This window comes from Pezoporus flaviventris, unplaced genomic scaffold (genome assembly GCF_033815535.1).
Source record: "Pezoporus flaviventris isolate CSIRO_AGI_PZ_B2104156 unplaced genomic scaffold, CSIRO_AGI_Pfla_v1 ptg000036l, whole genome shotgun sequence".
Taxonomy (NCBI): Eukaryota; Metazoa; Chordata; class Aves; order Psittaciformes; family Psittacidae; genus Pezoporus; species Pezoporus flaviventris.
Window position 1 is genome coordinate 1,298,375 of NW_026892584.1, and position 18,371 is coordinate 1,316,745.

Sequence of the window (18,371 nt, forward strand, 5' to 3'; positions counted from 1 at the left end):
ACAGGACCAGAGGCTTATATAACAGTACCAGAGATGGAAGTTAGAAGGGAGTGATGGTCATAGTGTGAGGTGGGTAAGGTGTCTATAAGTGAATACGTGCCAGCGGGACAGCAACAGAAAGCCGGGGCTGCTTTCCCTGTTTGCTGGGTGGATTTAACCTAAAAAGGACAAGGTGCTAGGAGCAGACACCTATTTGTTTGTGCTAGAGCTTGGCTGGAGGCTACAGGCGTGCAGCCCTTGTTCTGGCCCAGAGGTGACTGTTAGGAGTCAGGCTTCCTGAGGCAGATGCAAGCACCCAACGTCCCTCACAGTGCAGCCCTACCCAACGTACCGAGCCTCTGGCCCCACGCTGAGGGTTCCCCCCTATCGACGCACTGAGGGGTGGCGATTGCTCGCCCCGCCCCCGCGCGGAGGGACGGGGAGCCGGCGGCCCAGGCCCTGGGCAGCCGCTGTGGCCCGCCCCTGAGCTGGGGCCGAGCTTAGCAGCGCCGGCCGGCAGGGGAGAGTCGGGTCGGCCGCCCGCTCCGTTACAGCGGGGGGCCGCGGCTCTTCCGAGCAGCGGTAAGGAGGCGGTGGCGGTGTGGCGTGCCCCGGGTGGCAGCGCAGTCCTGAGGCGGCGGTGGACAGGCCGCCGGGCCTCCGTTAGGCCTGGAGGGGGGGAGAGGGCCCTGGGCTCGGTGCGGGCGGGGGCTGCTGCCGGGGCCTGTTCGCTCGAGTGCAGTGAAGGCAAAAGGAGGCTGTTGCTTCCTCGGCATTGCTGTGCTCCGGCCGTTCGGCATGTGGGCAAACAACCCCGGCTGCGCGCCGGGGCCCGTTTTTTGTGTGGCAGCTGTGGGTGGAGCTGCTGCCAGCCCCCAGCCGCGCAGTGCGGGGAGAGGGCCGAGCCCCTGTGGAAGTCGTGCAGCAAAATGGGTGCCCGGCCCTGGGTAGAGTGAGGGGCTGGGAGATTAACGCTGCTGCGGTGGTTTCCTGACGGTGCCTTCCTTGCGAGCGAGCCTGCTGATAGCCCGGTCCTTGGAGGGCCGTGCACGGAACAAGCTGTAGGTAGGGGAAATGGTAAAAGTCCACAAGCATCCCTTTGAATGTGTAAGATGGACAGAGGAGCTGAGATGCAGCTTGCCTTATGGTGGATTGTGAGGGAAAGTAGGTTGTGATGCGAAGAACAGAAGGAAGAGGAGAGAGTTAAGTGTTGGAATCAGGCTTGAAGAAAAGTGGCCTTCAGGGTACATGTGCCTGGCTTTAAGGTAAGGGAGTTGTCAGGTCTCGTACAGAGGCAGATGAGTGACGTGAAGGAGGAGCTGCTTCAGTCTTGTGTGTGCTCCACGTGAAGTTTGTTTAATATCGATGTGCCTCGGATGATTGGAGGACCTTTGATGAAAACAATCAGTGGAAGTATTTTGTTTAAATTTTAATTTGTTGGGTTTTCTCTTGCACTGCTGTTTTTATTGAAAATACAGCACCAAGCAGTGGACTTTGTTAAGAGTCAGAATTGTTTCTGTGAAAGAACAGATGCTGATCATGCTTTTGGAACAGGTATTGTCAAGCTTATTTACCCAGTGGAAAGAGGATGTGTTCTAGATGTGTTCCAGCAAATAACAGCAGTAGTCCAGCAGAAAAGAGCGATTACTGCAGACCAGACAACTAAGCCAACAAGTGTGCCTGTTCACATCATCTGCTGAGCAGTCATTTGGTAGAACAGTCCAGCAGTTCTTGTACCCACTTTCCACAGCAGAAGCAGGACTCTTTTCTTAAATAAATGGCAATTAAGTGAAATTGTTGGGTTTGAGACTGTAGCTCTTGGTCTGCCACTTTACGGAATGTGATAATTTAGGATGTAGCCTGCATGGTAGGAATGGTGTCCTGATGGGCAAAGCTGGGAGTAGTAATCATGGGACTGATTATCGTCTTGTTCCTATCAATTATCTTCTGAGAGTCCTCAAGCAACTTAATGCATGCCTCAATTTCCCCTCTGTAAGTAAGGTATATATACCTTTGTAAGGGCAGTGAGGATAAAGTGCAGTTAGAAACTGCAAGGCACTGTGAAGTGTCATGTGCATTAAAGACCTAAGTGGGTCTTAGTTGAGCCATCTTTGTGCTTCAGATTTTGGCTTCAGGAGGATGCTTTGTGGAAGAGAACGGATAGGAACAACCCTCCAGTATGGCTGAATGAATAGGAAAGGTTTTATGGTAATGCTTTTATTCTAGTCAAATTCAACAACACATTTCCTTCCTCTGTTTAACCAGTCCTGCCTTACATTTTCTATTGCAGCTGCTGCTGTGATCTTTTCTGTTAACTGCTCCTTTTTAACAGAGCTTCTTGCCATCTTGCTGCTAGAGCGTTTGCAGTAACAGACCCCTTGTCTGCTAGACTGGAGATTCACTTCTCCTGGAGCACATCAGTGGTTTCCCACTTGCATGCTGGATTGGATGCCTTGTGTTACACCTAGCTGGAGGATCTCCCTGCCTTAGTTAAAAAGTAACAGTGACAAGTACTTTCTGTCCCAGTTGGGGTTGCCTGCCTTTGTGAAGAGGAATGATCAAGCATTTGGAGCAGAGACATCAGTGACTGTTCCAGCTAGAGGTACGGCTAATACATGGTTCTGACAACACCTGTACTGGTGTCTTCGTTTTCCTGTGTAATTCATCCCATGCTTTATATGCTCTGTTTTCTTTTCTGAAGTAGAGCTCACCTGGTGCTGTGGATAAGCGTCACATATTGTTATGTATCTCATGCAAGATGATGATCCTGAGTCATTGCTGTAGAACAAAACCATTTCTTATGTGCACTGAGCTTTCCAGCTGTCCTCTGGAATCACATTGGTGCAATCACTTTAAGCACTGATGGAGCAGGGTTACTTATTACAGCTCTTCTGTGAAATGGAAAGAACCTGTGCTGCGCTTTTTATTTCTATGCTGTTGCTTGCTTATGCTGCTTCCTTCTCAGTGTAGTCTTTGGAACTGCAAGTATTTTTAACTCTCTTGCTGAGAGCTTGTTTCTTTCAATTTGGAAAGTGGGAATGGTGGGATACTGGGTGAAAGATGACAGTGGTGGCGTTCCAGGAGCTTTCCTTTTTTATTTGAAAGGCACACTTTCCCTGACTCCCCCCTTCACAGAACATGAAGGTTATTTAATTCAGTTAGAGACATTGCATGCTCTCTTAACAGATTTCTGTAAAACTGAAGTCTGAACTGTAGCTTCCTGTAGGATGGAGAGTTTTCAATGGGAAGATGTGCAAATTATGTCATTCAGAGGGAAAGCTGAACGTGAAATAAGTGACGATAATGAACAGTGAGACATGCTTTTTCAGTGGTCATTTTTGCAGTGTAACTTTGGGTACACTGCTGGTATCTGTGATGTAATAGAAATATTTATTATCTAATGTTTAATAAATACTTAAAATACTATAGCTATATACCTTACTGTTGCAATGTAGTGTTTGTTTGCTTTTTCAATGCATAAATTGTGATTCTTGCATGGAATGAAAACATGGGAGTAGAATTTCACATTAATTAAACTCCAGTCCTTTTCCTGCTTCTTAATGCTTTTGGATTGCTCAGAGTGAAAACTTCCAAGTTATGAGCAGTTGGGGCAGACCATAGTCCAGGGGTCTGTTACAGTCAGACAGATTTATCATTTTGTATTGGAAAAGTATCTGGCATAATCTTTTTGTAAAACGTGTTTCTAATAGTATTTTTTCAGTAATTTCATAAGCACTTCTAAGAAAGAAAATTACTTTCTCATCTGTATGCATTATGGCAAGGGAACAGTTTCAGACTTTTGAGAACTTGTGGGAATGGAGATTAAGTAAATGGTAGTTGTATTGAAAGCATCTCATTTTGTTTAAGATGGGAAGTGAGTCATCGAGTCCAGGTCCCCTAGCATTATGGGAATGACATCATTTAATTCCTCATGAGAATTCTTTCATTCTTAATTTTTTCTTAATCAAGAGAAATCCTGGTGATATTTCCCACTCAGCCCTGTCAGAAAATGCTTATTCATTCCCCTTTTTATCTTCTTTTTCTGAAAAGAGCCAACTGAAAATGTCTCAGAATCCTGACAAGCCACCATCAAGCAAAGAAAAGTCAAGTGATTTGGGAGATGGTCAAGAGGAGAGCTTGGACAACCCAGATCAGTCTGTCAGAAAAAGAATACGACAGAGTGCTTTAGGATCACACAGAGATGATACGCCAAAGTGTAAGCAGAACTGCTTTATGAAAAAGGCTTTGAAACTTTGCAACACCTTTCTCCTCATTTTTAGTACTTAACTGTACACAATAACCATGTTGTTCTGAGCCATGTATACCATTGCATGTCTGCAGCCATGGAAGGGATAAGCACAACTCCAGTGTGTTCCAGCTAAACTCCCACTGCTGCTTGCATTATCAGCTGAACCTTCTGGATTGGTGGAGCAGCCTCTGTTTCTACTGCAGGGCAAGAGAAGCTGTTATCAACAAAGTTATATCCTGTTATCCCTCTCCTAATGCAAATAGAAAGTTGTACATTTAGTCCTAATATGACTTCTAGTGTCAAGTAGGACTGCATATTTTAAATTTATTCCTAAGTCATATTTGTCATTCAGCTTTTGACATGAGGAGCTGGATGCAATATGGTTACCAATTATTTCTAGCAAATCTATAGATAAAAGTAAGAGAAAGTTTTCTGGACCTAGGGATTCAATTCAAAGAGGCAGTGTTGCTCAGATAACTAGTTGAGAGTTACTGTAGAGAGTGTCTCAGCAGGTAATATTTTATTTATTGCATTCCTTTTATTTTTTTAATAGTCTTCATTACTACTTGAGGTTTAGTGTTGTGGTTTAGTGCCATGTTACACAGAGGAGATGTTCTGAGGGAGTTTATGTTCTTATGACTTACTGGTTGCCTGACAGGAAATGAGTTGTATGTGTGCAGAGATGCTATGAACACAGGAAAGTAAAATGCACAGCACAGTCTTGCACTGCACTGTACCACAAAGTAATCGCGGGTCTCAAGCTCTGCCCTTTTGTAAGGGAGCAGATATAATAAGAGGATGAAGTAACATGATTTAAGAGCATTCTTTGATAAATGAAAGAGGCTTAGCTTTTAGTGCATCCTTTGCTAGGGTGATGTCATTTGGCAGTCTGACAAGAGCACTCCCAGTCAGCTCTGGACTTTGTTGCCCTGCTAGTTCTCAGGATATCCAGGGATAATCCTTGCTGTGTTTCCAGAGTCACTGTGCAAGATTAAGCTGCAAGTTGAAGGAAATAAGGGTTTGGGAGGGTTGCACAAAATGAGCAAGATATGAATGAAAAAATACCACATTGGAGCCTCACAGTATATCCTTGGAACAGCTCCGAGTGGCAGACAAGTGATGGACAGTTACTCTTACAGCATCTTTTCTATGTTACTAGCTTAAGTCCAGTCAAATTGGATTAGCAAATGAGGTTGTCATGATAGTTTGCCTCAAACATACCTCAGTGAACCCAGACTATGAAGATCCCTGGTTGGTTTCTTCCATTTTGTGAATTAGCATGTTGCTCCTGTGCCAGGACTCTAGTTGAAGTGAATGAACTATGGAAACGAATTGATCCATAAGGGCAATTCTGCTGTGGCTCTTTCCCCTGTCCTGCTCCACCAGATGTTTTCTGTGGAAGCCGAGGTGGACCTTTCCATTCTTGTCTGCATCACGTGAGGACACCAAGGCTTTAACCTTCTCCTTTTCCTCAAACACCTGGACCAGGGAAGAGATACGGTGTTTCTCCTGACATTTGGCAAGGCATTGAAGGGCACCCCCACACCCTGCTTTACTGGTGCTAGCACAGCTAGGGGGAACCTTTACCACAAAGAATCAGCAGCAACAGGTTTCGGTTGGCTTCAGTGGGGTTAGGATTACCCCCCTGACCAGCATGGCCTACACCCCTGGCACCTTCTCTGCCTTTATGTGTCACTTCCTGCACTACTGCCATGCCATTAGCATCCTAGGAGGATGTTGTATACTCCAGAACAATTAGGAGCCATAATTCCCAGTGCATATTAAGTTTTCTGAAACTGTCCCTGTCCCTCTTCTACCTTTTAGATTTCTACAGTCAGCCACTACCTTTGTCTCCTGCCTAATGAAAACTGACTTTTTTTTTCAGGTCTAGAGCTTACTCCTACTTGCTTGTATGCCCCAGGGCCCAATTTGCAATTGCTTGCTCATCCTTGTCAAGCCCAAATGCCTGCCAAAGGAAAAGGTCTTAGGCAATGGTGCTGGGACTAGGTCTTGATGTTGTTATTGTTTGGACCATGGTTTCTGGAGGGGAAAAAAAAAAAAAGAGTCTGGAGAAATGCCTGTTGCACTAGAAGTAGTGAGAATAATTAGCTACTAGTGTGTTATTGCTTAATGTTAATGGTGGTTTGTTTGCTGACTGCTTTAGAGATGAAGTCACTTCCTTGAAAAATATAACATTGAAATGGCAACATCAGTACAATAACTGAGGAAATAGTGTGGTGAAAATGCTAGTATTTTCAATAATTTCTTCCTACACTATGGAAGAAGATGCTAAGATACTATTAAGCAGTCCTGAAGAAGTGGGGGTTTGGGTGTGGGGATTTTGGGGGGTTGTTTTTTAAAAGATCTTGATAGAACTTGGAAGCAATTGATATATTGAGCCTAGAATATCAACTGGGGTTCACTCCTTTGTTTTCTGTGTCATCCCCAGCTGGGAAGGGAAGGAAAGAAGAATCTTCAAGTGTCCCTCTGTACTGTAAAGAAGGTGGAAAGGGTCCATAAGCATTAGCAGACTTTTTTCCATAGAGTTTCATGTAACTATCTGATACTTTCATTTACGTTGCAGCTAGTCCTCCTCGGCTTGTGTCAATAGAGGAGCTCATGGAAACAGCTAAGGGAGTAACCAACATGGCATTAGCACACGAAATTGTTGTAAATGGAGACTTCCAGATAAAGCCAGCTGAATTACCAGAACACAGGTAAGATTGTTACCAAATAGATACATAAATTAAATTTGCATTTGAAGAACTACAGAACAGCTCTTAGTGGATCAGGTACAAGCTCTGGCTAGTATCTTAGTATCATAAGGAGAAGGTGGTAATCATGATGTTCTGCTTCCCCAGAAACGTGTGTGTGTGAAAGGAGTAACTGGGCACAAATCCCAGGGTGCTGGGGTTTCTGTCAGTGTCCCCTTGTCTCAGGAGTCTGAGACCGCAGCCTTTTCAATACCCAAGTCTAGCTGCAGATGCAGGTGGTGCTCAGCATTTTTGAAGCTTTCACCACCTGTGGCAGTTAAGATGAAATTGTGAACATTTTAGCTTTTTCTGTCAGTTTCTCCAGGGATTTTTTGGGAAGAGATTCCTATGTTTTATTAGGTTAGTCCTTGCTCATTTTATGTTTGAAGTCTTTCCTTCTCTGTCTGACCCACAGTAATTCAGTCGCCTGCTGAAAGGGAAAACAGAATCTGTGTGGATGTCTGGTCACATATTGGCTAGTGTAGCTGACCCAGTTCTATCTACAGAGGCTTTGTGTGCTGTTTTTTTTTCTTTTCACACACAGAGGGATCTGGCTGACCATGTTTCCTGGGTTGATTTGTGAGAGTGAGTGCACATTTCATGGATGGAACTTGGTCCACGTTGAAACCAGTGTTGTCTGTAGGTGTCTGCATTTGAGAGAGAGGCCCCAGAGCATGTTACCTTCATGGCTGCTGCAGAAGAATATGATGCAGGTGGCTCTTAGAAGACTGGCATTGCTTGTCCTCTATAGAAATCAGTCATTCTGAGACAAAGGGTCTGATGCCCATCTCTACCAAAATATGGTGACGGTGGTTCTCATGAACATCAGTAATGAGGATGTTGCTTGGAACTTGAATTGTCCCTGCCTGAAAATGCAGTAATGGGAACATTCTCATCTTCCTTTCTCGCCTGGACTGTTGCTGTCTTTCCAGTGTGCCACTGGTGTTTTATTAATGGCTGTGGACTGCTAAACAATAGTAACCAAAGAAAATGTGCTCATGCTATCAAATACACTGAACCTCACGGCCCCAGCAGGAATTGCCTTTCAGTAAGGGTTGAATGGAGTAGATGAGGGTCTTTGCTGTATGTTCTTCACTTGTTTCAGCTTCTCAGTTGGTAGGAAATGGAATGGTGGCCTCCTCAAATGCTGAGGACAAACAATATTTAACTGAGCTGGTACATGACACTAGATACCTCTTGTCCATGAAGACTCGTGTATATTTTAGAGCTCAAGTAGTGATTTGATCTGTCTTCTCAGCACTATCTGTCAGTGTGTGCCTTGTCTGTTGTTAGACAGACTCCTGCTTTGCTGCCTTATTTGCAGGTCATGTGGCTCTATGAACTAGGAGCTCTCTTGAGAATGGAAAGTATGCCTGAGGTGTGCAAAGCTCTTTCTCCCCACTCTGCCTTACCTTCTGTGTCTCAGCATCTTTTTGTGTAACTTCCATCAGGCGTTTTCTGCTTTGCAGCTGATGGCTGAGAATAAATGCTTCATCTAAAGTCTCAGTTAAGAGGGTGCTGTTGTATTCAGTGTCTGCTGCTGCTCTGTGTTCCTTCAGATGGATTTCTCATGTGAAAATGTGCTGTGATTAGGGGGTAACTTTTCTGGTATGCCTCAATGCCATAAAATTGATCTCAGTATTTTTCAGAGAAGAAGGATTTTAGCGTGTTTTATTTTTTCAATCCTTTCTTGTATGTTTCAGGCTTACAGTCTCCTGCAGCTTGAATGTATGTGTAGACACATGGTTGGAGGAGGAAGCTTGTGACTGTATTTGCAGTTGTAGATGCTATCAGTAGAGCATATGTTGGTTGCCCTCAGAGGGCCACAGGGCATAAAGGCCTCTGGGTGCTGCCTGAACCTCAGCTGCACACAGTCAGAGCTTTGGGAACCTGCTGAGTGTTGTGAGCTTCTTCCATGTTGAAGTTAAACCTGGTGTGAACAGGAGCCTGCTGGCTGAAAAGGAGTAACTTTCAGTGTTCTGGATTAGGAACCGGTACTGAAGCAGTAGAATTCATTTCTTTTTTTAAAACAAACTGGACTGGGCCTGTATCTCAGAGTAGTTGCTGTATCTACACATTGAAATGTAGAAGCTTTTGTGTCAGGGAAGTGACTCCATTTCTGTTTACTTAATGAATTTTCCTTCGTAGAATTGCATTGACTTAGTGAGGCTCTTGAAAGTAACAGGAATACTGGTTCTCTGGTCTTTTGAATACAAAACTAATTTTTGTGATCTCTCTTCTTCCCATTGTTTGGTTTAGAGGTAGCATGTGCTAAATAATTACAAGGATTTTAATTTGTAGCTACTTCTGCTTGTGTGTAAACCTTTAGTAGGATATAAGCCATCCCAAACCCTGTGTCCAGTTTTTCTCGCTTTTCTGTATAACTTAAAATGACAAATCTCTTCTCTGTTGATCAGCATATATTCATTATTACACTGTATTCATATTATTGTCTGCTGTTCTTCAGGAGCTGCAGGTTATCTTTGTCAGGTGGTGCAGAGACAAGTATTGTTTATTAATTGGTCGTATTTACCCACAGCTTAGAAAAAAAAGTAAGAGATATTGTGCATAAAGCTTTCTGGGACTGTCTGGAAGCTCAGCTAAAGGAAGATCCACCAACTTATGACCATGCAATTAAACTACTGGGAGAAATTAAAGAGGTAAGATGATGCCATATCAAGGGAAATTACTGAATTTGAGTAGCTGTGTTGATACGAATGAGCACACGTGGTTGAAGTTTGGCTTTTCGTGAAGGACTTTCTTAATCTTTTTCACTACTGTATCATTATCTGTGAACATATGTAAGTTGTATAACCCCAGAGGAGAAATTTGAATGTAAAAACAAATGCAAAACAATGTAAGAAAGAGGATTAAAAGGAAAGTAAAACTAGTTTCCTCATATCAAGCTTCCTTCATGTTATGACTGTAGTATTTGTACTACAAAGTATTTACCATTTAGTAACTTCAGTATCATAAAGAGGGGAAACATTTGGTGAATGGTTGGTTAAAAGAAGAAAAAAAATCCACTTGTAAAGGGAAATTAGTTTAAATAAAAAGTGGTTCCGTAACTGTTTTGATCCTTGTAGTTGTCTTTGGTGTGTAGAACTAACACACTGTTAAAAACTTTCCATTTCAGAACCTTCTGTCTTTCTTGTTGCCTGGTCATACTAGACTGAGAAACCAGATTACAGAAGTTCTTGATCTGGATTTGATAAAACAGGAGGCAGAAAACGGGGCCCTTGATATTGCTAAGTTGGTCGAATTTGTCATTGGGATGATGGGGACTCTCTGTGCTCCAGCTCGAGATGAAGAAATTAAGAAACTGAAAGATATTAATGAAATAGTTCCTCTGTTCAGGTACTGAAATGGTATTGATTGGTCACATTGAGAGTGCCTTCAATAATTTTATGGGGGCTGGGGGGAGGGAGGGCCAGTCCAGCAGGGCCACCTGCAAATCTCTGTAAGAAAAGGGAGTGATAGGGATGTAGTTGTGGGTGTGAAGGGGGAGATACTCCAGAGGTCTTTAACAAAGACCAACTTTGTTCTGGTGAATTGGAGTATTTGGCTCCCACATGTCACTGAAGGACATTTTCTTAAATGCCAAGTGCATATAAGCTGTAAGATAGCAGGTGAATGGGCAGTTTGTATTAGAATGAATAGTAACAGCAGAAGGGGGGGTGGGGGGGTGGGGAGAGAAGCAGCATAGGAAAAAGGTGTTACTGTTCCCTAACCAGTTCATCCTTTCCCCTCAACTGGAGCTCTCTCTCCTACACAGAGGCTTTTGCTCTGGCACTGTGTTCTCAGCTGAATAGTCCCTGCCCTCTTCTCTTCCCTTTTCCCTCTCCCCCTTCCCCCCACCCCCCAAGTTGGTAAAGTCAATTCCATGGAGGCATTTTTACAGGAGACCAAGATTTATTTCCTACTTTGAACAGACATGCACACACATGGTTGCTCCAGCTCTGCCCCATGTTCTTACATTGTTAAACATCCTGTTAATGTTCCCCATGCATGTTTCTGCTCTTCCCTTACACAGTCTGTAATAAATCTTGTAAATAGTACCTCTTAAACGTCTGCAGCCTTGAATAACTTTTTCTGTTTGTTTGTTTAGAGCCATTTTCTCTGTGTTAGACCTAATGAAAATGGATATGGCAAACTTCGCTGTCACTAGTATTAGGCCAAAATTAATGCAGCAGTCTGCTGAGTATGAAAGAAAGAAGTTTCAGGAGTTTCTTGAGAAACAGCCAAGTATGACTTTGTTCCTTTCTTTCTTCCCCTCTGCCCTCCCAGTGAACTGTATGCTTTTGCTTGTACATCATGAGAAAAAATCAGATTTTTCATAAGTTCTAGATTTCATATGGTAAATGACAGCTTGTGCCCCAAAACTGTGGTTTGACAAAATCTGCCAGAACAACAGTTCTCCACTTCATACACTGCAGTTTAGTTCCATTTCAGTACAGTGTAGGCCATAAATACCTGGCATCATCTCATCTCTGACTTCCTGTAGCTGCATGGTTTTAATTGTCTTAGATGTTCTGCTTAATGCAGTAAGTGAAATGCATGTCACTAACTGATATCATGGGTATTAGTAACTAATGGGATTATTTGGAAATCATTGGTGGAGAAACCTAACTTTGAAAAGGAATTTTCTTAACAAGACTTTTTTTCCCACTACTCTGCAGATTCTTTAGACCTTGTCACAAGGTGGTTGCAAGAAGCAGCAGATGATCTTGTCAAGCTGAGATGTAAAATGTTGCCTCCCCACTGTAGTAGTGATGGTGCCACTGGTGGAGCTTCCGCCTTGTGCTCCACTGCTGTACAAAATCAGGCCTATCTGAACCTCCTGAAGTGGGACCATGTGAACAGGCCTTTCCCAGAAGTAGGTTATTTAACAGAAAAACGCATTTCTGTGCTTGTTGTACTTTTTCTGTTTCTGGGATATAACAGAAGCTTGTTTGGATTTATAGCCTTGCAACAAGTACGATACTAAAACATCCCTTGATTGAGGGCTCTTGTAGCTCTTCTAATAAGTGCTGCTTTTTCAGTATTGAAACTTAGTTGAAAAAGAGGAGTTAATTCTTTACATTTTGTTCCTGTTACTTGACTGCTGAGCACATATTGCTCTTTTCTGTGTCTTTATCTTGCTGTCACTGGTGTGGCTAGGTGGGAAATGCAGTGTCACATCACAGCCCAGTGTGCTGACTTCACTTTGTGCTGGCTTCCTCATTCTTTGCAGACGGTGCTAATGGACCAGACCCGCTTTCAGGAAATACAGCTGGAGCTGGAGCAGTGCCTCTTGACTGGGACAGTCCTTCTGGTCACCTTCAGTGCAGCAGGCCCAGCACTCGCTGACATGCCTGGATTTGCTGAGAAAATCAAAACCATTGTCAAGGTGCTGCTGACGGGAATCCATCTGCCGTGAGTACTGAATAGTCCTCACACAGGCTCTGGCGTAGCTGTTCTCACCCTAGTAAATAATCAGCTTAAGCCTCTTTCTGGCTGTAGAGTGTGTCAGAGGAAGTGATGAGGGCTTTTTATGAGCCCAGGCTGACAGTTTTTTTCAGCTTACTCAGACAGAACTAGCTTTTCTTGCTGTGTTCTTTTGTGACCTCTAAGTGCTCCTTTATTCAGTGTTCTCCTTGATGCCTTGCTGGCACATGAGAGCACTAGCAGCTAACCATGCTCACCCTTTGTGCCAGGTCCCTCAAAAACTTGAGTGTGGTACAGTAAGATGTGTGCAGATACAGAACGATTGCTGTAGACATCATGGGTTGATGACTGGTTTTTGCATTAGAACTGTCTGTGAGGGCAGAAGGTCAGCTCTTATTTGTGTGGATTGTTCAGGCTGGAAATCTTCAGTGCTGTCTATTCTACCTCCTGGTTTTATATCTCGACTTTATTTTTCATATATATATATATATAAAATATACTATTCTTTATAGTTCTGGCTTTATCTGGATTACACTTCTTCCATTACATTTGATAAATAAGGCAACTATAACTGGATATTTTTTTATCCAATAATAAAATAGCCAACTGTAAAAAATATATTTTTATAGTTTATTTTCTAAAGGTGGAGAAAAAAAGGCAACTAATTCCTGTAGTTCAGTAACGCTGTGCTCCACGTTCTCCAGCTCCTTTAACCTGAAGGAATCTTTGGCTGCCACGGGTGAGAAGGTATGTGCTGAAGTTAACACCTGCCTCTCCCAGCATGGCTTCACACCGCTCTCAGCTGAGCGAGAGACTGTACTTAAAGGACAAATCCAAGCGGTGGCCAATTCGGATAACACCATATGCAAGTTAATAGGTATGCTTGGACAAAACCACTCTGTTCTCAAGTGACCACTTGTCTGTCTTTGCACATCAGCTGGTGGCATGACATGCATGGTTCCTCACTTATGCTCATTTCCTATGTTCTGTATGTTACATGAGATTACACTATTTCTGATTGACTCTCTCTTTTGAAAACAAACCAAACTCTTGGTCCAATTTTTCCAGGTTCTCGAATTCAAAAGTTTCTGGAGAATTACCTTGCATCTAGTCACCAGAAATCATTGCCTACTGTTCCTGGAGGACTAGGCCCTATTCAAAAAGAGCTGGAAGAGATCGCTGTCAAGTATGTTCGTCTTGTCAACTACAACAAAATGGTCTTCAGCCCTTACTATGATGCAGTCCTTGGCAAAATACTGTCTAAGGAAGAATACCAACTTGCAGGGAAGTCAGAAGAATCCTAGTATGCTACCAGTACAGTACCGTCAGCTATTTTAAACACTTGCACCAATATTTGTCTAGGAAAACAGCTTCCCATGTAAATACTGGTTCCTTTTAATTCACTAGTGATGACTGATGAGGAAAATACCTGAGATCCAAAAAGGGTTCTGAAATAAATGATGAGAGAGACATGCATTTTTCATGTAAGTATGCAACCTGGGTGGGGGAATGTCTTGGTAGTTTTCTGGCTGCAATTTTTCAGCTGGTGCTAGGTAGGAGAAGTTTAAGAATCAAACTTTGTATTTAAGTAAGTGGCTCATTTTAGGGCATTTTACTCTAATTTACTGTGAATTTAGTTTAATTAATCCAGAGCAGATTAGCTATGGGGTGATTTGGCTTTAAAGTAAAAAAAAATAAAAAATCTTACTTCAAAGAAGAAAGCTAAAATTCTGGATAAGAGAAAATTTAAGAGGCAAAAAACAAAGCCAAACAGCACTTTATTGTAACATTATGGTTAGTGTGGTAGGCTACTAGTTTTTTCTGCATTTTACTGCATTTTTAATAGCATTTTTTTGCTGTTTACGTGCAGATGTTACACAAGACATAATATATTTTTGTAGTAAATTTTCTGGTTATTGGGTAACTGTCCTCTGCTATGTACAGTACTTCCAAAGGTGGCAATCTTATAGATTGCAGCTGTATTTATCTCTTGTAAAGACTTCAGAAGGGCAGAGCTAAAATGTTTTGATAAAAGTGGCATTTCTTACCTTTTTTTTTTTTTTTTTTGCTAGCAGTTTACTCCTTTTTATGTGAAATACTCATTTTCAAGGGACTCTGTCATTTTCTGAGGGCAGATTTCAAGTGTGTGACACTTTAGGCTGAAAATTTTACTTGTGTTTTTAAAACTACAACTGGAGATGGTTGCATTTTCAATCATATCTTCAAAACTATCCAGGAAGTGCAGAGCACTATCAGAAGTATAAGTGATCTTGATGCACTGTGAGAAGTGAATGATTTACTGATAGTTTGAACATACAGGGAATATTTTCAGTAGAAGATTTTTTTTTCACTTTGTAGAGGTGTTCTTGAAACTTAAAATAGTTGCAGGTCTTGAATTGAGTTAGCTACATGTTGTACATAGGAGCGTTCACAGAGGAGCTCAATGACCTTACAGCCTTACTGAGATTTCAGACTCAGCCAGGAGGGAAGTACATTTGAAATTTTCTTCTGGCTGAGCACCGTGCTGTGCTTCAGTCATCAAAATTTGATGATTTCCTGAAAGCCAAGTTCATAGTTAGAAACAGTAAGTGTCCCAAGTACTACTAGACTAGCCAAAAGAGAATGTGCTGGTGTCTTAAAAGCCACGAAACCAACAAGTTACGTAAAATAAATAAATGAGGGCCTTTTAATGCTCACATCCAGGTTCATTTTATCAATCAGAATAATAGAACTTCTAGAAGGAAGCTCTTGATCATGAATCAGTGCTGATGTTTCCCTTTCTAGTTTTCCTTTAATTGTCAGTGTGGATATAGCTGCACTGACTTTGAGTTTGAGGAAGGTGGGTTCAGTAAGACCTTTTATTCCATTAGCCTGTGCAACTATAAACCAAATCTTTTCTCATTCATTACAAACCCTGTTCCCCAAGGGAAAAACCACACCAAAGCCCTGTAAGAGATCAGCAGCTCAGTCAAGTTATTTTTCTTTTGGCTGAAGTTACTCGGATAGTAAAAGGTGATCTGTCTTTGACTCTTTCTTTGATAACTCAAAAATGAGTAGGTTTGGTTAGCCAGAAAAGTAAGTTCTGAGTAGGTTTTTGGTGTGGACTATTTCATTGTCTGAATCAGCACAGGATACTACAGAGGTCTTCAAGATTGCTGCATCTGCTTACTGTACTTTGTCATTAGTGCAGGATCCACCTCAAAATACAGCCTATAGCTCTGCAGCTCCAACAAGGTAATTCAGTTGTCTTTGCAATGAAAGAGCTAACAGAAATGTTATTGCTAGGGATGTATAACCAAGACAAAGCTGTTTCCATTTTTGTTAAATGACAGTTGCAAAAGTTATATATTGCTGCTGTTTTATATTTTAGCATTGTCTAGAAGCTGCCTTTACAGGCCTCTGTGGAATTACGCATACTACAGGAATTTAGGTGGTGTAGGGATGATCTCCAGGATTTGGGGAGGAACAACATAGTGGTGAAACAACATACTTAGAAAAGCCTTTGAAAAGTAGAACGACTGGGACTGCATTATAGATAGATAAAATTGTACTTGCTGAATCCAGGAGATGGCTGCTCCCCCTTGAGGAATTCACGGTCCAGATGTCCGTGACGATCAGCTCCTGCTTACTCTGCCATCGAAGCACGGACTGTGCTACAGGCTTGATGCAGTACGTCCCAACTTTCCTTGCAGGGGCTTGATCCTAGGGCTTCACACGGAGAGAAGTGCAGTACCTGCTGTTGGCTCGTTTTGCCTTCGGGGATACAGGCAGTGGGAGTGGGTGCCTCAGTGAGTGGTGGGTGTTGTGGGCCTTACAGCAGTAAAGATCTAGAGACAGAAATAAATCCCCATGAGTGCAAATCACCTTAGTGACTTTGTTTTTTTTTAGTTATAGCAGTTGATAAATAGTTTCTCTACATCCTCTTAAAAAGGGAGATACGATTAAGTGGCAAAGCAAAGAAGAAATTCTATGACTGATAAAGCCAGACCTTACCTCCATGGGAACATAGTTCTATGGTTACACATAGGCTGTTTCACCTTTTAGTCCAATAGACAGGAGCACTGACTTGTGTCATCTCTGCTGCTGGTGGTGGGAATGTCTGTGTGTCTGAATGTCCTTTAGTCCACAGGGATTCTCATGGTCTCAGCATGATGAGTGCAGTTCTAAATAGCCTGTTACAAGTTAAAAATCTACAGTATGTGTAGAAACTGCTTCAAAAGTTCATATAGTGGTTTTGTTAGCTTGTTTGATAATACCAGGTTAAACTGTGTAGCTAATCTATTAACATTTAGCTTTGTACCTTAAGTGGAAGACCAATGCAGTTATCCAGGAACAGACTGTGTGAACTAGTACTCCTGGACAATCCACATTAGAAATACGTACTGAGTTTGTCTTACGATGCTGTCTTCTTTAAACAGTCTGGAATTAAAAGCAAAAGTATACTGTATCCTCTAGAAAAAATGGAAAAAAAAGCTAATTCTAATATGTATGCTCTGATCAATTTCCTGTGATGGTCTTAATAACATTGCTTTTGAAGTGGCTGAGTCATATTTAAGAAGTAACTTGTTGTGTTTGAATAAAACCAGAATGAGGCATGATGTTATGGATATCCTTTTATTTTAAAGGAATGTTTCTTTCCATTTTCAACTACAAAACAGATTCCATACATTCTGCCATAAATAAAAATGAACAATAAGGCAGGAACTACATGAACAAACTGAGAACAACTGTTTTCCAGAAAATGTGAATTAAAAATGCTTCACAAGTATAAGCCATCCAGTTTTTAAAATAAAACTGTTGAGAACCCACCAGATCTCAAGTGGTAGATGTGAACACCTTTGAAGAACAAAATGCAGTTTTGACATTTTGCACTTTTGGTTCTGAAAACCTTGATTTGTTCAGAGCACGTTCTAAGGTTGTTCTGGCTGTTTTCGGATCAAGAACCAGAGGAGAAAAGAGGCACCACAGTAACAAAACCATTTTCAAGATTTACTTTTGTTTGCAGCTGTCCCTTTTAAATGCCTGACTTTTAAGAGACTGACGGACTCAATGCAAGTCTTTGTCTATCACAGCAGAACTCCAGACTTGTTTCACCGGATTCGCTTTTGCTGTCGTGCTCTGTAAATGTCGTGTACAGGGGGAACTACAGATCCTTTCTCCTCATCGTCATCAGAATCCTCATGTGGCCTCTTAATAGTCTTGTTGAGCATAGCGTTGTTTTCCACAGGTCCATTGCCTTCCACAGCTATTTCAGGTAGGCCTCCAGTAATTAACCGCACAGCTTCATCAACAGCTGCAGAAAGAGAAAAGGATTCATTTCATTTGCGAAACTTAACCTCTCCAATTAGAAATAAGCATGTGAACAGGGACACCAAGACAGGTACATTGTGGAGATTTCTGGACCATGAGACATTTTCCTACCCTGTTCTCCCATAAATGTTAAGAATTGAGTTCTGACAGTGGAAAACTCTAAGCTATGGCAAGCACTAATTATAAAGACCTCCCTTTACACAAGAATTGAGGTCATTTGCAAGGTTAATGAAAGAGGAAAGCCTGCTGGGGAAACAGTGTAAGTAGTTCATGATTCATCAGAAAGTACGCATACAGAACAAGTCAGTTTCTGCTTATCAACAAAGAGGGCTTCAAAAATTCCATGTATAATTTCAATAGATGTTTTATTTTTCACTCTAAAAGAAATTAAATCCCAGCTTTCGTTCTCGCTCATCATTTGCTTCTGAAACTAACAGAGGGAATGAAAGTCATAGTTTACGTGAAGCCTGGAGTATGGATCTGTCCTGGTTTTATGTTTCAGAACTTCACCTCTTCTGTAGGAGCTCGGAAAACACTGCTCTTCAAGTACCCCAACAATGTGCATTCAGAGTTATGCCTTCCAGTGAACTCCCCGTACTGCAGATGTGCAATTTAATGCTATGGCTACAATGCTGCTACAAATAACACTTTGC

General features: G+C 42.1%; 2 protein-coding genes across 6 annotated transcripts in view; one reads left to right on the forward strand and one right to left on the reverse strand.

The window, feature by feature from the left end:
* The first annotated feature begins 467 nt into the window (after nucleotides 1–467).
* Nucleotides 468–17,006, forward strand: TCP11L1 (t-complex 11 like 1). Of its 2 annotated transcripts, XM_061462820.1 has the most exons (10): nucleotides 468–561; nucleotides 4,030–4,195; nucleotides 6,813–6,945; nucleotides 9,521–9,641; nucleotides 10,118–10,338; nucleotides 11,090–11,226; nucleotides 11,661–11,857; nucleotides 12,215–12,396; nucleotides 13,113–13,285; nucleotides 13,477–17,006. In XM_061462820.1, exons 2-10 carry the CDS (start codon nucleotides 4,042–4,044, stop codon nucleotides 13,710–13,712), a joined length of 1,554 nt encoding a protein of 517 aa, XP_061318804.1. In that variant the 5' UTR covers nucleotides 468–561; nucleotides 4,030–4,041; the 3' UTR covers nucleotides 13,713–17,006. The 2 variants fall into 2 exon arrangements, with proteins under 2 accessions (XP_061318804.1, XP_061318805.1); XM_061462821.1 differs by lacking the exon at nucleotides 4,030–4,195 and having other exon boundaries at nucleotides 474–561.
* A 2-nt stretch (nucleotides 17,007–17,008) lies between these two features.
* The window catches only part of CSTF3 (cleavage stimulation factor subunit 3), a 49,784-nt gene continuing 48,421 nt past the window's right edge, over nucleotides 17,009–18,371 (reverse strand). For all 4 annotated transcript variants that reach the window (XM_061462817.1, XM_061462816.1, XM_061462819.1 and 1 more), the window contains one exon: nucleotides 17,009–17,701. In XM_061462817.1, the coding sequence (XP_061318801.1) occupies nucleotides 17,499–17,701 (203 nt within the window). In that variant the 3' untranslated portion in view covers nucleotides 17,009–17,498. The remainder of the gene's footprint in view (nucleotides 17,702–18,371) is intronic.

Bases quoted from the DNA above. Each gene is read 5' to 3' on its own strand.
- TCP11L1 (XM_061462820.1), top strand. From the start codon at position 4,042: ATGTCTCAGAATCCTGACAAGCCACCATCAAGCAAAGAAAAGTCAAGT. The intron at 4,196-6,812 runs GTAAGCAGAACT...TTTACGTTGCAG, and splicing joins CAGAGATGATACGCCAAAGT to CTAGTCCTCCTCGGCTTGTG. The intron at 11,227-11,660 runs GTATGACTTTGT...ACTACTCTGCAG, and splicing joins GTTTCTTGAGAAACAGCCAA to ATTCTTTAGACCTTGTCACA.